This window comes from Girardinichthys multiradiatus, chromosome X (assembly GCF_021462225.1).
Source record: "Girardinichthys multiradiatus isolate DD_20200921_A chromosome X, DD_fGirMul_XY1, whole genome shotgun sequence".
NCBI lineage: Eukaryota > Metazoa > Chordata > Actinopteri > Cyprinodontiformes > Goodeidae > Girardinichthys > Girardinichthys multiradiatus.
Window position 1 is genome coordinate 12,095,791 of NC_061817.1, and position 18,423 is coordinate 12,114,213.

The following is an 18,423-nucleotide window of genomic DNA, read 5'->3' on the forward strand; positions in this document are numbered from 1 at the left end:
AATAAAAGACCTGAAATATTTCAGTTAGTGTGCAATGAATCTAAAATATATGAATGTTAAATTTTCATCATGACATTATGGAAAATAATTAACTTTATCACAATATGCTAATTTTTTTAGAAGGACCTGTATATGTAAGGCAGGTGTATCCAAAAGGTAGATTCTGCGCGGTTTTTAGGTACAACACAAAATATTTTAGCTTTTTCTTTTAATTCCATAGTAAACTGGAACACATCTGTTCAGTGGCTTTTACTGAAAGGGAGATTTTGGTGCACCTAAATCTGCTTTTAATTAATGTATTAAACTTGGCTAAGGTGTTTTCAAAGAGAGTGAACAAATTCCTGTTCTGACTGCTTAGAATAGATGTTCTTTAATTATTATTTTTTCCAATCAAGTCCAAAAGGATTTGCAAACTGGACGCCTTTGTTTTAATTAGGCAAATGAACAAAACTCTTTGTAAATCTTTTAGCTAACATTATTAAAAACAAATAAAAATCGGATTTTTTGTGATTAAAGTATTTGTTTTATGTTTTTTTGGCCCTGTAATATTTCCAAAAATGTTCTTTCCTCATGATGCCATCTAGCTGCCATCTTCTACCTCAAAGAAAGCTCCTCCATGCGGCCCACGGAGGCCACTGAACGTCGCGCCTGTGCAGAACAATCATCTCCGCCACATTCGCGCTTATCTGTCAGGGGGGCGTGTTCCGACGTTGCCATTGGCCCATCTCGGTTCCTCTTCCTCTTTCTTTTCATACGCCCTGCCTCTGAATAATGATAATAATGATCAAGATGGCTACTTCAAAATCTTCTCTGCTGTAGCTAAACACCAGTTTCATGTAAATGCTCAAAATTGCGATTTCTTTATGTTTAAGACCCTCGTATGCGACGGGGCAGAGCCACGGATAATACTACATGGATCACAGCGGATTCAGGAGGGACTAAAGTCGCTGTGTTGCCCCGGAGCACCCATTCCGAACAAGCTAACTAGCTAGCAGCACCCGTCGAGACTCTCCGGTTCAGCTTTCCTAGCAGCTGCCGCTCCCGCGGTTCGTGTGGCCGCTCGCCGGAGCGCAGAGCGCCAAATGGCAGAGCCGAGGAAAGTGCCGTTCGTCACCATCTCTTCCTTCAGCGCTCCGCAGCCGCAGCAGACCCCAGAGCTCAACAAGAAGCGCCGCCGCGAGGACGAGGCCGCCGACATCACTTTGGGGAAAGATGGAGGTGGAGGTGTAGCGGCGGTCGGGTCGGGAGGTTCCGGAGGTCTGTTTGGCAACACCAAAGGAGGCGACGTCGACAGCGGGGAGACGAAGGCCACCTTCCGCCTCAACCTGACGCTGAGCGAGCCGAACGAGAAGGGCTCGTCCGAGTTCAACTACGGCGAGCTGGTCCAGTCAACTCCTTCTCAGGTTAGAGACCAACAAGCGTGACCGTAGACACCATTATGGTGGTAAGGATACAGTGAAGCTTCCCTCTGCGCTACCTGCTCTGCAGTTTTGTTTAGATGGTTGTTTTTGTTTTTTTTTTTTTACTTTTATTCATCTAATTATTAGGGCGGAAAACATAAATCAAGATTATTTAGGCCGATTTAAAATTTTAGGAAACACAAGAATTTTTTTTTTCTTTTACAAATTAGCATAAAAAACAAAGCAGGCTGCGATGCCCCCAATGAACTGTCTAAACAAACCTCACTGTCAGTCTTTTAAAAACAGTTTACATTAGTCCCCTTATTTCCTCAGAAGATAGATCTGTCATTTCTTTGTTGTCCGAAAGCCTCCAGGACCGATCCTGCGTGTTTTAAGGTCCTGAGGTTGCGCTCTGTGATGGCCCCGCCTGTGGCCCCTGAAGAGCCTGGTTTCGGATCAATGTCATGTTGACATGCCCAATCGGTCCATGAGGAGCTTTAGAGATGATGACTGCAGCTTGTTTTCTGGTGTTTGTTGATAACATATAGCAGCCCAGTCCAAGCCTCAATTTAACCTCTACACAAGCAAATCTTTGGATACATCACACAGTTTCTGCTACCTTTTGATAACAATAGTTTAATGACTTTTGCTTATACTGTGACTCAGTGTTCACTCCCAGATTAAAGCTACTAAGCAAGTTTCCTGTTAAATCAAGCAAACTCCCTTTAGATAAATAGATTGCCTCAAACAAACAATTTCATGACAAGTTTTATTATGTATTTTGCTGTTTCGTTGCATATACTTTATTAAGATAGGACCTTCTACCAGAGAAACCAGCATACATATGCACATGCCTCTGGTGACATCACATAAGGCATATGGCAACTAATTGGTTCTTTTGAGTACATCCATTTATATATATATATATATATATATATATTTTTTTTTTTTGCTTTATTTTGAGGTTTTCAATCAAATTCCTCCTTTTAAGAGTGTTTACTTGTGGTTTGTAAAACTGCAGGAAAACATTTCAGTGTTATTTAAGAACACTGCATGCATTCAGGAGAATTTGGAAGTTATTTGAGGAGGATCCAGGCAGACTGGGATGAAACTAGAATGCTTTAGAATTTATTTCAAAATAAATCAAAATTCATTTGTCTGTAATAGTGTTTTTTTAATGCCAGAGGATCAGCTCCATTCTTGTGCCTCTTGTGATGTCATCAACCCATATGCCCTTTAGGCAGAATTGGTAGTTTTTTTTTTTTTTCCTTCAGTTCCCTTTTTTTAAAAACGTTGTATTTTTGTCAGATCATGCTGTGGAAATCCATAGTTCATCACTTCATTAGCTGTGTTCTACTGTCACTGTAGATTTGTTAGACGAAATTAATAAATAAACCTGTAGAGATCATATTTAAATGTGTAGTGGTCTAATAAGAACTCCATAACGTCCCGTATATCTTCATCAAGTGCAATCAAACATGTTACAAGTATAAAAACCTAAACTTAGAAGCCGAAATAAAACTTGTGTGTGTGAAGTCCTGTGACACATTGAGGTTTCTGATCAGGACCTTTTGGGTCATGCAATCCAAACACTAGCTTTAATATTGAGCACCCCTGTAGCGCCCAATGAGTTCTGCATGTTTTTCAGATGATGATGATGTTTAAAAACAAAAATAAAAGAGGTAATCAGTTTCTCTTTTTGTTTCTCAGGTAAAGCCTGCAGGTTCCACGGTACCTAAAGGCCTCACTCCTCCCCTGGACCCCAGCGACCCGCTTGCTGATGACGAGAAGGAGAGGAAGGAGGTAGAGGAGCTCGCCAGGAAATTTGAGAGCAAATATGTAAGCAGATTTTCCCTGAGATGCGTCTTTGTTTTCTGTCTAGCAGTAAATACGTGTGACACTTGAGTGAGATCCATTGGTTTTTGCCTTGTTAAAACAAGTTCTCACAAGTTGACATTTAACAAATGCAGATATTCAAAGAGTGCGTGAACTGGGTTGGAACCGGACTCAGATGGATTTGTGTTTGTTTGCTATTGACATGTCCTGAGGTGATTAGAAAGATATAAACATTGAATTTCCTTTCCCAATCCTTCTGGGCGGGTGGGGTTTTATATTTGTGTATAATTAAACACCACTGCACCTGATAGTGCTATAGAATAACTGACAATACCCTTTTACTGGAGAATGTATCAGAAAACGTGACTTCATGCTAAAATAGGTTGTTTTTTGTGAGATTTGTAGCAATTTGTTTTCTGGGTTTTTCTGATCCATCTGCTTGTGTTTGCAGGGAGGTGGCACAAAAAAGAAAAAAAAGGACAGGATGCAGGATCTCATCGACATCGGTTATGGTTACGATGAAACTGACCCCTTTATAGACAATTCAGAGGCCGTGAGTGGTGTAGTCTGTTATGCATGTTACACAATATGAAAACGTTGTAAAAAGCAATGCCAGTCTTCTTTAGTGTGTGGGATTTACAATAAAACTAACTGGGAACCTTCTTTCCTGTTCTGCTGTAGCTTAATATTGCGTGTCATGGCAGGTTTGCTTTAATTTAAAATTTCTCTGTTGACTTCAGTATGATGAGCTGGTCCCAGCTTCTCTCACCACAAAACACGGAGGCTTCTACATCAACACGGGGACTCTACAGTTCAGGGCAGCATCGGACTCTGAAGGGGAGAACACAAACACAGAGGATCATCGCTTCAAGGTTGGTTTCTTTTCTCCAGAGCATTTACAAGCATCAATTAAAACTGTTGCTATACTGCAAATGGACACCTAATGCAGCAGCAAATGGTAAACCCAATGCTTCTTCTTTTGAACATTGTTATAGAAGGTGAAAGATGGCGAAGAGCGAGTGATTAAAAAGCGCCGGAAAAAGCAAGATGGTGGAATTCTGGAGGACAAGAAACCCAGAAAAAATAAAGTACCAAAGCCTGGGTGAGGTTCTAAAACATGTTGAAAGTATTTAGTTATGAGTCTTAAACTCCGCAAATCTGGCCTTTCTGGAACAGATGAGACCCAAATTGAACTTTTAGCCCAAGCATGAAGGGTTATTTGTGGCACATCCCCACGTTGATACATGGTAGAGGCAGAATCATGCTGTGGGGATACTTTTCTTCAGCGGGGGCAGGGAAGCTTGTCAGAGTTGATAGAAAGGATGGATGGAGCCGTCTGTTTTGGAAAGAAGACTGGACAAAGCTGGTAGACATACCTGGTTCTACAAAGTCAAGATTTGGGGGATTGAATACAAACACACCACACTTTTCAGTTTTTTATTTGTATTTGGCTCACTTCCCTGTTGTTTGTGCCTGCAGCGTTTCGGCTCTGAGCATTCACCGGCCCGAGAAGAAGAAGAGGAAGAAGCTGATGAAGGACTCCCTGCACCTGGCTAACATGCTACGCCGCTTCACCAGGGAGAAGGAGGAGATGCGCAAAAAGAACCTGCCCGCCGCTCCCGGTCTGCCACGAGCCAACACCAAAGTGCCCGGCGCCAACAGCACAGTCATCAGCGCCCATCCGAAGATCGCCGGAAGCAACGACTGCAATATAACGGACCTGACCGACGAACAGGCTGTCTTGTCGCTACTGGGCTCCGCCAATAATGACCAACTGCAGGACATGATGGGTGACCTGGACTTCGGGATGCTGGATTCGCCTCAGCCCAGCAGTCCTTCACAGGGGGAGAACGGGTCCTTCGGGTCAGGGCAGAAAGCAGGTCGATTGTTGCAGGGCAATGTGATGACCCCTCCTCCTCTGCCCTGTGGACTGCCAGGCCCTCTTGCAAAGCGCATTGAAGACTTAAGAGCGGTATGGACCTTTCTTCTTCACTGCAGTGTCTGGGTTGTACAGAAAATCGCTCCGTAACATTTTGGGCAAAGTGTTTTTGTTTTGCTTGTCAGCTTAATCATTTTAGCCCCTAAACACACCTGATAATGTTGAATTTTGAGAAGAAATTCTATTTCATAACATCTCACTGAATAAATTAACCATAAACTCACATTAAAGACTGGATTTTCTACACTCGTCAGTGTGAGATTATGCTACTGCAGTAAAAGATGTATTTATTTAAAGGCTTTTTACACATCTTGTGCTTCCATTAAGGAACAAGAATTCACAACAGTCTCAGCCCCTGGATGGTTGGAGATGCAAGACATTGTCTTCTCTCTTTATGGTGACACATTCTTGAAATAGAGGTTTCTTAACTCTTGACAATTTCTCCATCAGGCGTCCCGTCAGTTTGATGAAGAAGGCAGGAAGAAGTTCTTCACGCTGGACATGAACAACATCCTTCTGGAGTTAGTATGATTTAGTCCTTCAGTGTTTGCAGTGAAAAGATGAAACGCTAAACCCTATCTGTGTCTGTTCGTCAGCATTGAGTTGCAGGTTCAGGAGCAGCCTGCAGAGGTGCGGTCAGCTGTCTACTCTCACCTGGAGGCCTTCGTGCCCTGCAATAAGGAAGCTCTGCTCAAACGCCTTAAAAAGCTCAGCCTCAATGTGCAGGTGTGTTCCTGTTTCATATGAATGCAACACTTTCTGCATCTTTAATTTACATTTTTACTCTGTGTTAAAATCTGCACAAATACAACTAGTTTTATTGGTTATTTTAGTTAAAGTGGTAACAGATTACTGCGTGTGGAGGCCATTTAGGGAGCTCTCATATTTGAGTATGTGTCTGTAGCTGCTTGCCGTGTGCTATATTTAGCGTAAGTCTGCTGGCCTGGATATGTCCCATGTGACTTCTCACATTGCTTATCTCTGTCGCCCAGGACGACCGACTACGAACGCCCCTTTTGAAGCTGAAACTGGCCGTGTGCAGTGTGATGCCGGAGCAGATCGCTCGTTACAACATGGACTGCATTGCCAAAGTGGCAAAGTAAGGAAGCTTTTCCATCTATCTCTTTTATTAATTCAGAAACCACTTAGATTGTTAGTTTTAGCGCTGCTTGTTGCTGTTCTCATAGGCAGCAGTCTGAGGAAGGAGACAAAAATGGGTCAGAAGACGATGATGAGGAGAAACCCGGGAAGAGGGTGATGGGGCCCCGAAAAAAGTTCATCTGGGATGACAAACTCAGGTCAGTTTGACTTAGGGCGCACACATATTTACAGTCCTAAAACCTTTTAGTATTTTGTCACATTACAAACTCAAACTTAGTTTTTTTTTTTTGTATTTTATGTGTTAGACCAACTCCAAGTGATTCATTATCTTAAAGTGGAAAATAAGATATTTTTAACAAATAAAAATGTAGAAAGGTGTGTCCGGCATTTGAAATCCTCACCCCTCGCTCTGATACCCCTAAATAAAATCTAGTGATCTCAGCATATTTCCAGCCGTTTGTTAGAGATGATCTCACAGAGCTCTGTTCAAACTACGATCTGAAAATGGAAAGATTATGCCCCATTTTCTTTACCTTTTATTTAACCAAGAAAAAAACTTCAACAGATTAAAAAAACACCTTTTAAAACTATGTGTCCAAGTAACTGAGAAATGGCCATCCACGTGGCTCGTCAGGACAGAAAAGATAACTTATCAGAGAAGCAGGACAAAATCCTTGGTAACTCTGGGTGTGCTGCAGAGAACTAGAAGAATTGGACAACAATTAGTTGTGCACTTCCCTAACTAGCCTCTATGGAAGAGTGGCAAGAAGAAAGCCATAGTATAAACCAAGTCCTAGTTAAAGGGACACAGAAAACATGTGGAAGAAGGTATTCTGGTCAGATGAGACTTTTTGGCCAACACCTCGAAGGTAAACCAACCTCACGTCAACTTAAACAAACAATCTTCACTCTGTAGCACGGTAGTGGCAGGATGATGCTGTGACGATGCTTTTCTTTCAGTCAAACCAGGGAAGTTGGTCAAAGTTGATTGAAGATAGACGTTGCTAAATCACAATGCAGTCCTGTAATGCTCTTGCAAAGTATTGCACCCCACACACGAGGCCGGAAAATATACAGAAATGCATTTTTTTCTCTAATGCTTCTTAAGCTCCTTGTTGTGTTTAGAGAATTCTTTGTGTTCTTGTATTTGTAGGTCTTTGCTGTGTAACTTGGTGCAGGTGAAGCTGGGCTTCTATGAGCTGGAGTGCAAGAACACGCTGTCTCTGGAAGACTACCTCAAAGCCTTCATGGAGACGGAGGTCAAACCTCTCTGGCCAAAGGGCTGGATGCAAGCCAGGTGTGTGGGGTGTGCTGGGCTAGCAGAGAATAAGTACTCTCAGGGTCACCTGTCGCGTAACACAGGACAAACTTCCTGTATGAGCTGCAGATTTCTTTACGCAAAATAATCCATTAATTCATTGTCCTGCTGTTTTAATTTCTATTTGTAGGATGCTGTTCAAAGAAAGCATCATGGCTCACGGTCATCTAACTGGCTTTACGTGAGAGATGCTCTTTGTTTAATCATATTTTTATGCACTCCCAACTTTGTTTTGCTTACTCTGACACACACTTTATCGGTTTGCCTTTAGAGCAAAGAAAAAGATGGTTCCAACTCCGAAAGCCAAGCCCAAGGTAAGTCATAAGCAGTTTTCATATCAAATTTTTACTTGTTTTTACCTGGCCTTGCAAAAGTATTCCTTCCCTTGAACTTTTCCACTTTTGTCACAAACTTAAATGCATTTTATTTTGTTTGCAACCTTTTCAAATCAGAGCCAGTTTTGCCCTCATTGCTACGAAATATTTACAGTCCTCTGCATATTTATGGAAAACAAAGAAAAATACCTTGCCCACAGCACATAGTTGGCTTCAAATGACACAAAAGGGCTGGGAAATAATAGCAAAGTGTCATTCTGTTATAAACATTAGCGTTAAAAACATTGCACATTTCTAAATAGTTTGTTCAAGATAATTAAGAGTCACGTGTTGTTCTGATGCAAAAACATTCCTTTTTCTTAGAAGTTTGTAACATAAAAAAAAAAAAAGTGACTTAAAGGATCTGTATTTAAGTCCCGTCCAGATTATTTGACGTGATTTAAGTTTGTCCAGATGCCACAAAAGAGTGAAATAGCCTTTTACCACACTGCTGAATTGGAGGCAAGGTGTTGTGTTGTTTCATTTGTTTGGGGTGCGTGGGGGTGGGGGGCACAGGTGATAGAACCCAAATCGGTGAATTTTTGGACTAGAATATCAATAATCCGATAAAGACTGACAGGAAAAAAAATCTCGAAAATGTAGTGTGGAAAAGTGAAAAACCCTGCCTCTGTGACAGACCAAAACCAAGTAGTGCATAATTGTTAAGTGAAAGTTATGAGAAGTGCAGCTTGCATAGAAGTCGAGGTGGGAGCGTCATGGGGGAGGCTGTTCTCTAGCAGGGACAGGGAAATTGTTTATAGTTGATGGAAAGGTGCATAAAGGTAAAAACGGGGGAACAAAGTTGAGACTAGGGTGAAGGTTCAACTTCCCGCAGGAAACAACCCTAAACATACAGCTACAATGGAGTGGTTTAGATCACAGCATATTCATGTTAAAGTCCAGACCTAAATCCATTATAAAATCTGTGGTTTGACTTGAAAATTGTGTGTCCACTCTTAAGGCACCCCCATGCAAACTATCTGAACTTGAGAAGTTTTGCAAAGAAAATTGGACTAGAATTACATTCTCTATGAAAATGTTAGAGACAAACTGTACATCAAATGGCTTTCAGCTGCAATTACAGCAAAAAGAGGTTTTTACAAATTGACTCATGAGGGAGAAATTGCATGTCACTCTCTTCAGCTTTTTATTTGTTAACAGAAAATGTCTAAAATCCCAACAACATACACTGAAGTTTGTTTTTGTAAGGTTACAAAATGTGAAAAAGTTTAACTGGTAAAAATACTTTTGAAAGGTACATTTCTGACTTTATTAAGAACAAATTAATTTTTATTTTAGCCTTTTAATATCAACACAAATAAGCAAATGAGTTTTGAAAAAAGCCAAATTTGTTCTTTCAGGAAGTAACGTGGGGTCAGTGCCCCACACCTACAGCGGTTGTCACACCGTCCCTCGCTGCCCAGGTTGCCAAGCGACCTCCTCAGTCACCGCCAGGAACCATATGCCTGGATTCCCTCGACGAATCTCCTTCCCTGGATTCCATCTCTCAGGCACTGGCTATCCTTGGCAATGCAGCCAAAGGTTTGGCTCAAGGGGACACTCCGCCATCCCCGGAAAGACCCAAGACCTCCATGAACCCCCACAGCCTCCATTCCTCGCCACTTCTCCAGCAACAGAAAAAGAACTCTGTCAGTACTCCCAGCTCCAGCACACCTCACTACATCTCTACCTCTTCATCGCCCTCCACCTCCCTGTCCCGGCCCACCGCCAACACGTCCTCTCCCCTGACCTCAGTGAGGGTGGAGGGGACAGGGGTTGTTAAGGGCACGCAACAGCCAAACAGGCACACTGTTTTGAATAGTCAGAGACCTTCAAGTGTGGGTGTAACAAAAGCAAACATGCCCGTCTCAGTTTCTCCACCTAAACCACGTCCTCCACCAACTGCATCTCCACTAGTGGCCCCTGGACCAAAAGCGGGGGTCTCCATTTCTCCGTCTGGCCTCCTTAAAGGCAGCAATAATAAAGCCATTAGTGGAGACACGATCATTATCACTTCAACTCAGTCTCGGCCACATACCCTCACGTCCCCCTCAATCATAGTCAACAAAACCTTTCAGACATCCCGCCTGCCCCAGACCCCCCAGAACAAACCGCCCACATCCCTCCCACAAACCCCATCTGGAGTTCAACCTCAGCCGCAGTCAAACTTCATCACCCCTATGCACGCTACTCTCACCAAGTCCGCCCACAGCAGCATCCCACCCATCGTCAAGCTCACTCCCCGGACCCCCAACCCCATCATTTCCCCCACCACCACCTCCAGCATCTCTGCCTCAGCCTCCATTTCTCAAAGTCCTCGCTCTCAGGCAGCACCCTCGATACACCAGTACACTCCCAAAACCCCCGCGGGCTTCCGGCCGCCCTTCTCAGGAGCTTCAGGAGGAGTCGCCAAGTCGGGTCAAGGCAGCTACACTCCTTCGAGCAGCCAAAAGACCCCCAGCGTTATCAGCGCCACCAACACCAGCCTTATAAACACCTCATCTATGAGCAAACATTCAGGAAGCAGTGCCTCCCCTGCAGCAGCCTCAGTGACCCCAGGCCAGCGTCAGCGGACTGTGGGTGGGACACCTCAGGGGGCTAAACCAGTCGTGTCTGTTCCATTGTCGTCGGTCTCGTCTCAGCTACCACAGGTGTGTGTTTGGATTATATACGTGTTAGAAACTCATCTAATAATCCAATACTTCTGGTCAGAAGTCTACAGCCACTGATCCATACAATATTTATTTTGGGGCTTTCACAGTTGTCATCGTAAAGTCCTGGTATATTTCCTGCTAAATATTTCAGCACTTTTCTTTGGAAACGTGTATTGTTTCTTGCTGTGGACTTTGCTTTTAAGCATAGTCTGCAAATTTTAACAGGTTAGGGGTCTGGGCCCTGCAAGAAATTTCACATTGGTCTGCTTTACCCATTTATCCATTTTAGTTTGTGTTTTGGATCATTTTCCTGTTGGAACACCGAGCTGTGTGCAAATTTTAACTTTATACAAACTGTCTCTGTTAGAAGAACGGAAAGCTGTCAGAACAATGAGGAACAGCTCAGGACCCATCAGGACACAAACCAATAATAAAGGGACGACTGTGGCTCAGGTGGTTGGGGTTTGTCCTTTAACTGGTGGGCTGTTGGTTGAAAAACCATTCGTCTCAGCTGTCGTGTTCTTGGGCAAGATGCTTCTAGCGCCTTGCCTGCTGATGGTGGTCAGAGGGCCCGGTGGCACCGATTATATGGCAGCATCACTTCTGTCAGTCTGCCCCAGGGCAGCTGTGGCTACAATGTAGCCTACCACCGTCAGTGTGTGAATGGGTGGATGACTGATTTTAGTGTAAAGTGCTATACAAGTGCAGGACATTTACCATTTAAACTGGAGGTGGCTGGAACACCAGTGTTTGTGTCCACTGTGAACCCCGTCTAAGGTCATCATAGAGCAAGAAGATGCCAACCAAGAAAGACGCCTCTGCTCCATAATATAGGGATGTTTTGGTACAAGCGGTGATGGTCCATTTCACAAAGTGGGTAGTAAAGTTAACATGGAGGGCTACCTCCAAATTCTTCAACTTCATCTCAGAACAGCATGGTTGAAATTTGGAGACAGCTGGGCGTTCCAAGAGGACAGTGATCCCAAACACAAATCAAGCTGGTTTTTAAATGGACAAAGCAGGCTAATATTAAGCTTCTGGAAAGGCTGTGACCCCTCCCCATGACTTAAAAGTTAAGTCTGTGTTTTGTGTGTATGAGGAAACAATCAGTGTAAGTTCAAACTTGTGCACCCAATTCTTGTTTGAAACATTTTCTTTGATTTTTAAAAACAAATCCTTTAAGAGCCCAAGTTAACATGTCTTTCATACCAATAATGAGTGAACGTAAGGTTCTGACCCAAACCATACTTCTCTCCCTATCCAAACATATCAAGTAGCTCCAGCCTTTAAGAGCTTCACGGCTGTTTCTCTGCCCAGGTCTCCACGACAGGAAGTACCGGTCTGCTCGGCTCGGCCTCGTCCCTTCCCCTGGGGTTCGGCATGCTGGGGGGCCTGGTGCCCGTGTCCCTGCCGTTCCAGTTCTCTCCGATGCTAAACCTATCTCAACTGGGCACGGGGGGCTCCAATGTGGCGACCAGCAGCTCAGCAGCCAGTAGCAGCGCAGCATTCTCTACCTTGACCCAGAGTGAGTGAGAACTCTCTGATTGATTGAGTGAAATCCTCTGAATAACAGGCAGAGTTTTTCTGTTTGTGGGGCAAGCAGGTATATATGTAGCTCTGCTGCTGTCCAAGTCTTTTGTAGGCCCCGTTTAATGTTGTATGTTGGCATCATTTGTTTAATCACCATGTTTGTCTGAATGTAATTAATGTTTGACTGTTTCATTTTGTTCACCTCCCTCATCTTATCTTTCCTCTACTGCTTCTTCCCTACCTGGCTCCCTAATGTCTTGTGTTGCATCCCTTTTTTTCCTCCCTTATCTCTTCCACTTTTCCTGTTTCGTTGACATTTGTTCCTCCCCTCCTCGTCGCCCTGTCCTGTCTCCTCAGATCTGTATAAGAGTCTCCAGTCAGGGTCTCAGGTTGCTCTGCCTCCTCACTTGCAGCTCGCTTTCTCAGGTAAAATCTGACCCTCCAAGCCTGCTCCATCTCCTCTCCTCAGCCTTTTCTGTGTAATTGTCTAGTGTTCTTCGTTTTGGGCTGCCTGGTTCTGTTCTCATGTGTTGGTGGCAGCATGTTTAGTGGAATTATTTTTGCTGTTGTCCTTTCACCTACCACATTTAAGGCATACCTGACAAAGATGTGAAAAAACTGCATCTAACAATAAAAAAAAATTAGGAAACTCCAACCTTTAATTTGAGCACATTTGTTTTGTATGGACAAAAAGAATTGGTTCAAACAAAATCACTGGTTGCATAATTAAATGTGCCCTTACAATTTTTTTTTTTAAATAAAAGTGAAGAATAAAAAAGATGCCCAGCATTGAACAAGCCAGGTGGGTTTGGCATGAACAAATAATTAAGTATATAAGCAGCCGTGCCCACTGTAAGGTAGAGTGGAGGTTCTGTGATGCTCTGGGCCAGTCTCGGGAACCTTGATGGGGTGAAATGCCATGATGAATTATTTGGATTACCAAGACATTTAAGAATAAATGTCTGGCAGATTCTACCCAGGGTTCCAAAGCTGATTATTTCCCAGGTCTGGATTAGCATGGGAAAAAAAATTATTTCTAGATTTTATTCCATATCCAACTGTCTAAAGGTTGCATCTTTCCTTGCCTTCGTTTCTCACACTCGATCTTGTCTCTGTCCTTTATAGACTCCTCTGCCTTTTCTTCTGTCCTTGTCCTGTCTTTTATTAGAATTTTCCTTCCATCCTATCATTTGTTCCTCACTGTCTTTGTCTTTTTCTTGATTCCCTGTGTCCTTCCTTCTTTCCCATGCCCTTTTAATTTCCTTTTTGTCTTCCCTTCCTTCAATTCACTCCTCCTGTCCCTCCATTCTCTGGTTATATCATCTTTCTTTCCTTCCTTCCTGTCTATCCTTTTGTTGTGTGCTTTTTCCTATATAGCCAGACAGAAATTCATGGGGGATTTTTGTCTTTATGCTTTAAATGGGTGAAATTGTGTGATGAGTCAAGAAGTCTTGAATTCCTGCACAAATAACTAGCAGGAACCCTGTCACTATTGGCTCTTTCAACAGAATTATGACCCTAGACCTGAATGCTATAGAAAACACCCGGACTCTGGATAATCTAGAGAATGAAGTTGCCGTATGTTTGGTAGAAGCAAGCAGATTTTTACTTAAAAGTCTCTTTGTATTTCAGAGTTCATTATGCCATGTACTTTAACAAGGTACTCATGGTATTTGAAAGAGAAACTGGCCCACAGCATCATAAACCCTCCCCTATACTTTACAGTGATCATAAGGTGTTTTTCCGAAAACATGTTTTAAAAGCTTCAGTTGCATTTAAAAATCATTTATGGGTACCAAGAAGAGCACTAATGGTAAATAAAAAAAACTTTTCAAATAAAATGTTAGGTTTGGCATACATTTTCTAAATGAGATTATGATACTGCGAGAACATTAATTTACTTGAAAGTGTTTGACACCTCTTTACCAGGAGTGCTAATAGCTTTCTCTGTGTCTGACTGTATGCGTCTCATCCTTTTTTTTTTTTTTACTGGAGGTTCAAGTTTTGTACTTTTCTTCTTCTTCTTCAGACGTCAGTCAGAACCAAGGAGGCGACACTAAGAGGAAGACTCTATGATCCAACTGGATTTGATCATTCATGAAAAACGAGAAACCTGGAACAGATCATGCTTAACAAGGGTGTGGAATCGAGTGGGCTTCACCTCATGAAATCAGCTAACACCACAGTTGAATTACTTTTTAAAGACTACTTTATAACTCCTTTTTAGAGCTGGCAAATAGTTTGTCAATGTTTACAAAATAGACCTATATCACTGTGGACAGGGAGGTAATGAATGAAGTCCGAGGTGAGTGTTGATGTGTGTACATGAAGGTCTGGACCCGTTTCCTGAATGGACTGTGTGCCTTCTGTATGTCCCACTCTGACGCACGGTCAGTTTGTCTACCTGGTGCTGTTTTTTTTTTTTTTTTTAATCATAATGTAATTATCACTGAAACCTGTAAGAAATGTAAACTGCAAATTGAATTTGAATTTTTTTTAAAGAGATGTACATGTTTTCAAATGTACTTGAATACTTCGATACTTTTGTTTCTGTATAGAACGTACGCCCACTTTAATTAAAATCTTTGATCCTTACATGATGGCATCATGGAATATTTTATGCAGGTCTGAAAAGCTGGCTGAGCACACCCAATGTTGTTCATTATGAGCCGTCACGGTGCATTTAGGTACACCTAAGTATAAAAATGTATATTTAAATGCTCTAGACAGTTCTTTAAAATAGTAAAAGTTTTTTTCTAAACAAATGTATATTCTTGTTTATTCTTACTTCATGTAAAAATATGAAAGTTCCTAGTCTTGAGTATGGAAGCTTGAGGTTATCTCAAGGTACTTATCACAACAAAACAAGCTCTGACTCATTAGCTCTGCCTATTATTATAAAACTAGCATCTACAAAATGTAGTGACTAGACCGTCCAACGCATACCTGTTCCATTTTACAGTTTAGCTTTTAGCACTAAGACCAATACTCCCAACTAAATATATATACACACACAACTAAATTAAAGCACATTAAATGTTCAATTCCATTTACAAAAACATATATAAAAAATGAGATATTGGCAAAATTAAATACTGAAAGATGTAATTTTATAACAGAAGATATTGTTTACCTGGGAAGCAGATAAAATGAGCTTCACATTGTTCCCCTCTAACTTACAACTAGACATGTTTCTACAGAGATTCATAAGCATAAAAACTGGTTAAAATGTGGACATTTTACAGCCAATTTATCTACAAATACCCAAAGAAGGACGTGAAACAATTGAAATTTGATTTAATTGAAACCATGGGTAGGCCATCTAATGTGTTTAAGTCATACATGGATTAACACAAATATGACGATGTTTGAAGGCATGTAAATGATACTAAGATTCATCGACACCAGAACCAAATAAGACAAAAATAATAAAGAAAAAAGTGTGTCAGCCTAAGCAGTTTGTGAAAGACAGTGAAGGTGACTTCAACTGGCAGTAAGAGGAGGTCATTAAAGGTTCTCTTCCCTGGAGCTTCTCCTTGGTGGGTTTCTCCCCAAAGCACCGTCCTTCGCCTACTTGACCAGAGGTCTGGTTTTATCGTCGTCGCTGCACTGGTGGGCTTTGTACTTTTTCACTTCGGCCATGTACTTTGACCAAGCATCGCTCTTGCCTGCCTCGGCCTATAGGGAGAAGGCTTGAGGGTTATTGACCGTATGATGAAAACAAGAGCAATTAAAGATATGATAAACTAGCAACGCACCGATCAGGCTCATCCTTTTCCTATCAGGTCTGACCTGCCTATTCCTATTTTGACCAAGTTACAGGTAGTAAAAGATTTTCAGCATTAAATTAATTGCAAGATTGTCCTAATTCATAAATCAAATCTGTGTTTCATTTTTAATAAATTCAAAAACACATTAAAGAACCTGCTGTTAGCTGATAAGATTCACAGATGGAAAACTGTGATGGTTTCTCAGTTGTGATGCAGACTCCATTAGGGGAAAGTGGCAGATCCTGATCTCTGACCTACTGTCAAAATGCACCAATCAGCGCGAGTTCGGATAGATTTTCTTGATTGGCGGATCACATGCTGAAAAAATACTATCAACCCCCTTAAATGAAATGAAAACTACAAACTACCACAAAGTATCAAGACTTATCTTGATTAATCGAGATAAATTGGGATAATCCTGTAATTCCTTTATTTTCCTTTCGAATTTAAAACTACCATCTAAAAAGGTGCAGCATTTTTATTTCTCCATGTGCTGTAGTCCTTAGCTTATACCTCAGACAAAACAGGTATGGTCCAGGAATCTCCTGATCGGTGCATTTCTAGCCATGTGACTGTTGCATCCCTAGTTTTAACCCCACTTACCTCTGCGTCCTGTTTCTGCTTCTTCGCAACCACTCCCGTCTTAAGGAACACACCGCCCCGGCGCTTCCCCACCTGGGTTAGGGGATAGAAGACTGAAACCGTTACAGGGGTCCTTGCAGGTGGATTGCCAATGAAGGAAACTACACCAGAGCAGAGGGACTACATTTAGCCTCCTGCTGCACCACCAGTGAGAGCATCCCTAGCCTTTACTGTATCATTTTGTCAGTGAATGGTGTCTAATTATAAACAATGATTTTTTATTTATTTAAATCACTGGAATGTGTGGCAATTATAAATCACATATGGATAAAAATTTCACCATGTATTAAATTAAATCCCAGTTTTTCAGCTTGGGTGAGTTGAGCTACTGCTATCTCATCTTACAACTGCTAGACCCCTTACAAAGCTGGTCACAGGAGGGGCCTTCTTTTCCACTGAGGTGTGTCCTTGCTCGGGGGCTATCGCCTTTCCACCTGTTAGCTGCGCCTCCTTTTTGCTCTTCTCTTCCTCCATCTTCTTCTTAAAAATTTCCATGAAGCTGCCGTCGTTGGCGAACACATTGGCTACCGCAGGCGCCGCTGCTGCGGGGCTGCTGGAGGGGGACGCCGGATTGGAGTCCTCGCTGCTGCTTCCGCCGCCAGTCTTGTGTTTGCCGGGGGCTCGTTTAGGATCCATATCTCTTGGTGTAACTTTCATAAACAGACACACAGTCCGACGAGTCAAAGCGAGCGACTCTTACTACTCGGAATGGCTTTGTTTTTCTTTAGCTAGCTTAAAAAAGCTAGCCAACTACCACTTGGAAGCAGGAAAGACGGACATAAGAATATACTGTTTCAGCTACAAAAAATAAGTAAATTAAGGTCCAAGTGAAATAAAAAAACGTAAATTTTCCGGTGTACAAATGTTACAGTTGGAAAGAAACAAAAGCAAACGCAAGCTAGCCTGCTAACGTGGCTAACGTGTTTTTTTAAGGCCTCCCGGTGAGAAACGAACTTCCTTCCACCTTAAACTCCTGTATCGGAGGTTTCAGCACATTAAAATCTAGTTTTCGATGCGAAATAAGCTTCAAATACAAGCTACATAAAAGATTTATCAACGCTAACTTTTACCACCCATCACTGTCGATCGGCCATGTTTTTTATTTTCTTTCTAATCGCGCTGGGGCTCTAGCGCCTCCTACTGCGCCGGTGTTGCACCAAATTATGTGATCATTCCACATGGCGACTCCAGGGGGCGCTGTCGAGACGCTGTGCTGAAACACAGACGGTCACGTATTCTAGTACCTATTGCAAAATGTGACCGTACACTTAAAGCAAAGCATTTTATTTAGAATGTTTTCGTGTGCCTTTCTTTATTCTCTCATATATAAAAGGAACTGTATTTACCACTGACTTGAGAAGTGGTAATAGAAGTAAAAACAGGGGGTCAGTGACCATAGTGGGACAGAATGTGGTGTTAAAACGTAGACATGGAGAAATAAAAATCTGCGATGAATTATTATCACTAACAATAAACACATCTGGTTAATGGAGTATGGATTTTCTCTGCGTGATTTAATCAAATACAAAATTAAAAAAATGAATGCTGCAATGACAGATGAAGCTGAAACAAACGCTGACAATATCAGCTTTAGACCTTTACCTGGTAAAAATCTGTGAATCTTCCTGTTTGAATATGATTTGAAAATCCTCCTAGCTACATGTGTTGACCAGACCTGGTTTTTATAACAACTTGGCTTGAAATGTTGCTGATGATCTTTGATGATGAATTCTTGGTCATTAAGATTTCCCCTGGTCCTCTTCAGAAGCAGCATCCCTGTGTTTTATTGATGTGACATTTATCTGGAATCATGATTTATTTTGGATGGCTGCTGCAAACATCTTCAAATAAGAAATTTG

At 42.0% G+C, this 18,423-nt stretch overlaps 2 protein-coding genes across 5 annotated transcripts; one reads left to right on the top strand and one right to left on the bottom strand.

Moving 5' to 3' along the window:
• Positions 1-771: 771 nt before the first annotated feature.
• Positions 772-14,747, top strand: LOC124862525 (ubinuclein-2-like). 2 transcript variants are annotated; one of them, XM_047356495.1, is made up of 17 exons: positions 772-1,403; positions 3,111-3,239; positions 3,688-3,789; positions 3,977-4,108; positions 4,232-4,338; positions 4,716-5,208; positions 5,626-5,696; positions 5,772-5,901; positions 6,168-6,274; positions 6,363-6,473; positions 7,430-7,573; positions 7,725-7,775; positions 7,866-7,908; positions 9,330-10,619; positions 11,940-12,147; positions 12,510-12,578; positions 14,182-14,747. In XM_047356495.1, exons 1-17 carry the CDS (start codon positions 1,083-1,085, stop codon positions 14,226-14,228), a joined length of 3,555 nt encoding a protein of 1,184 aa, XP_047212451.1. In that variant the 5' UTR covers positions 772-1,082; the 3' UTR covers positions 14,229-14,747. The 2 variants fall into 2 exon arrangements, with proteins under 2 accessions (XP_047212451.1, XP_047212452.1); XM_047356496.1 differs by lacking the exon at positions 12,510-12,578 and having other exon boundaries at positions 773-1,403.
• Positions 14,748-15,245: 498 nt separating this feature from the next.
• LOC124862527 (telomerase RNA component interacting RNase-like) lies at positions 15,246-17,694 on the bottom strand. 3 transcript variants are annotated; one of them, XM_047356501.1, is made up of 3 exons: positions 16,999-17,694; positions 16,526-16,665; positions 15,246-15,830 (listed from the first exon to the last, which is right to left on the bottom strand). In XM_047356501.1, the coding sequence occupies exons 1-3, from the start codon at positions 17,219-17,221 to the stop codon at positions 15,723-15,725; spliced, it is 471 nt and encodes a 156-aa protein (XP_047212457.1). In that variant the 5' UTR covers positions 17,222-17,694; the 3' UTR covers positions 15,246-15,722. The 3 variants fall into 3 exon arrangements, with proteins under 3 accessions (XP_047212457.1, XP_047212455.1, XP_047212456.1); XM_047356499.1 differs by having other exon boundaries at positions 16,526-16,597; positions 16,910-17,694; XM_047356500.1 differs by having other exon boundaries at positions 16,526-16,597; positions 16,928-17,692.
• Positions 17,695-18,423: the final 729 nt, after the last annotated feature.

Excerpts from the sequence above, each read along its gene's own strand:
- LOC124862527 (XM_047356499.1), bottom strand. The coding sequence starts at position 17,221 with ATGAAAGTTACACCAAGAGATATGGATCCTAAACGAGCCCCCGGCAAA. Across the intron at positions 16,598-16,909 it reads TTGTAAGGGGTCTAGCAGTT|GTGGGGAAGCGCCGGGGCGG; the intron begins GTAAGATGAGAT and ends CCCCTAACCCAG. Across the intron at positions 15,831-16,525 it reads AGCAGAAACAGGACGCAGAG|GCCGAGGCAGGCAAGAGCGA; the intron begins GTAAGTGGGGTT and ends TTCTCCCTATAG.
- LOC124862525 (XM_047356495.1), top strand. The coding sequence starts at position 1,083 with ATGGCAGAGCCGAGGAAAGTGCCGTTCGTCACCATCTCTTCCTTCAGC. Across the intron at positions 3,240-3,687 it reads GGAAATTTGAGAGCAAATAT|GGAGGTGGCACAAAAAAGAA; the intron begins GTAAGCAGATTT and ends TTGTGTTTGCAG. Across the intron at positions 10,620-11,939 it reads TCTCGTCTCAGCTACCACAG|GTCTCCACGACAGGAAGTAC; the intron begins GTGTGTGTTTGG and ends TTCTCTGCCCAG.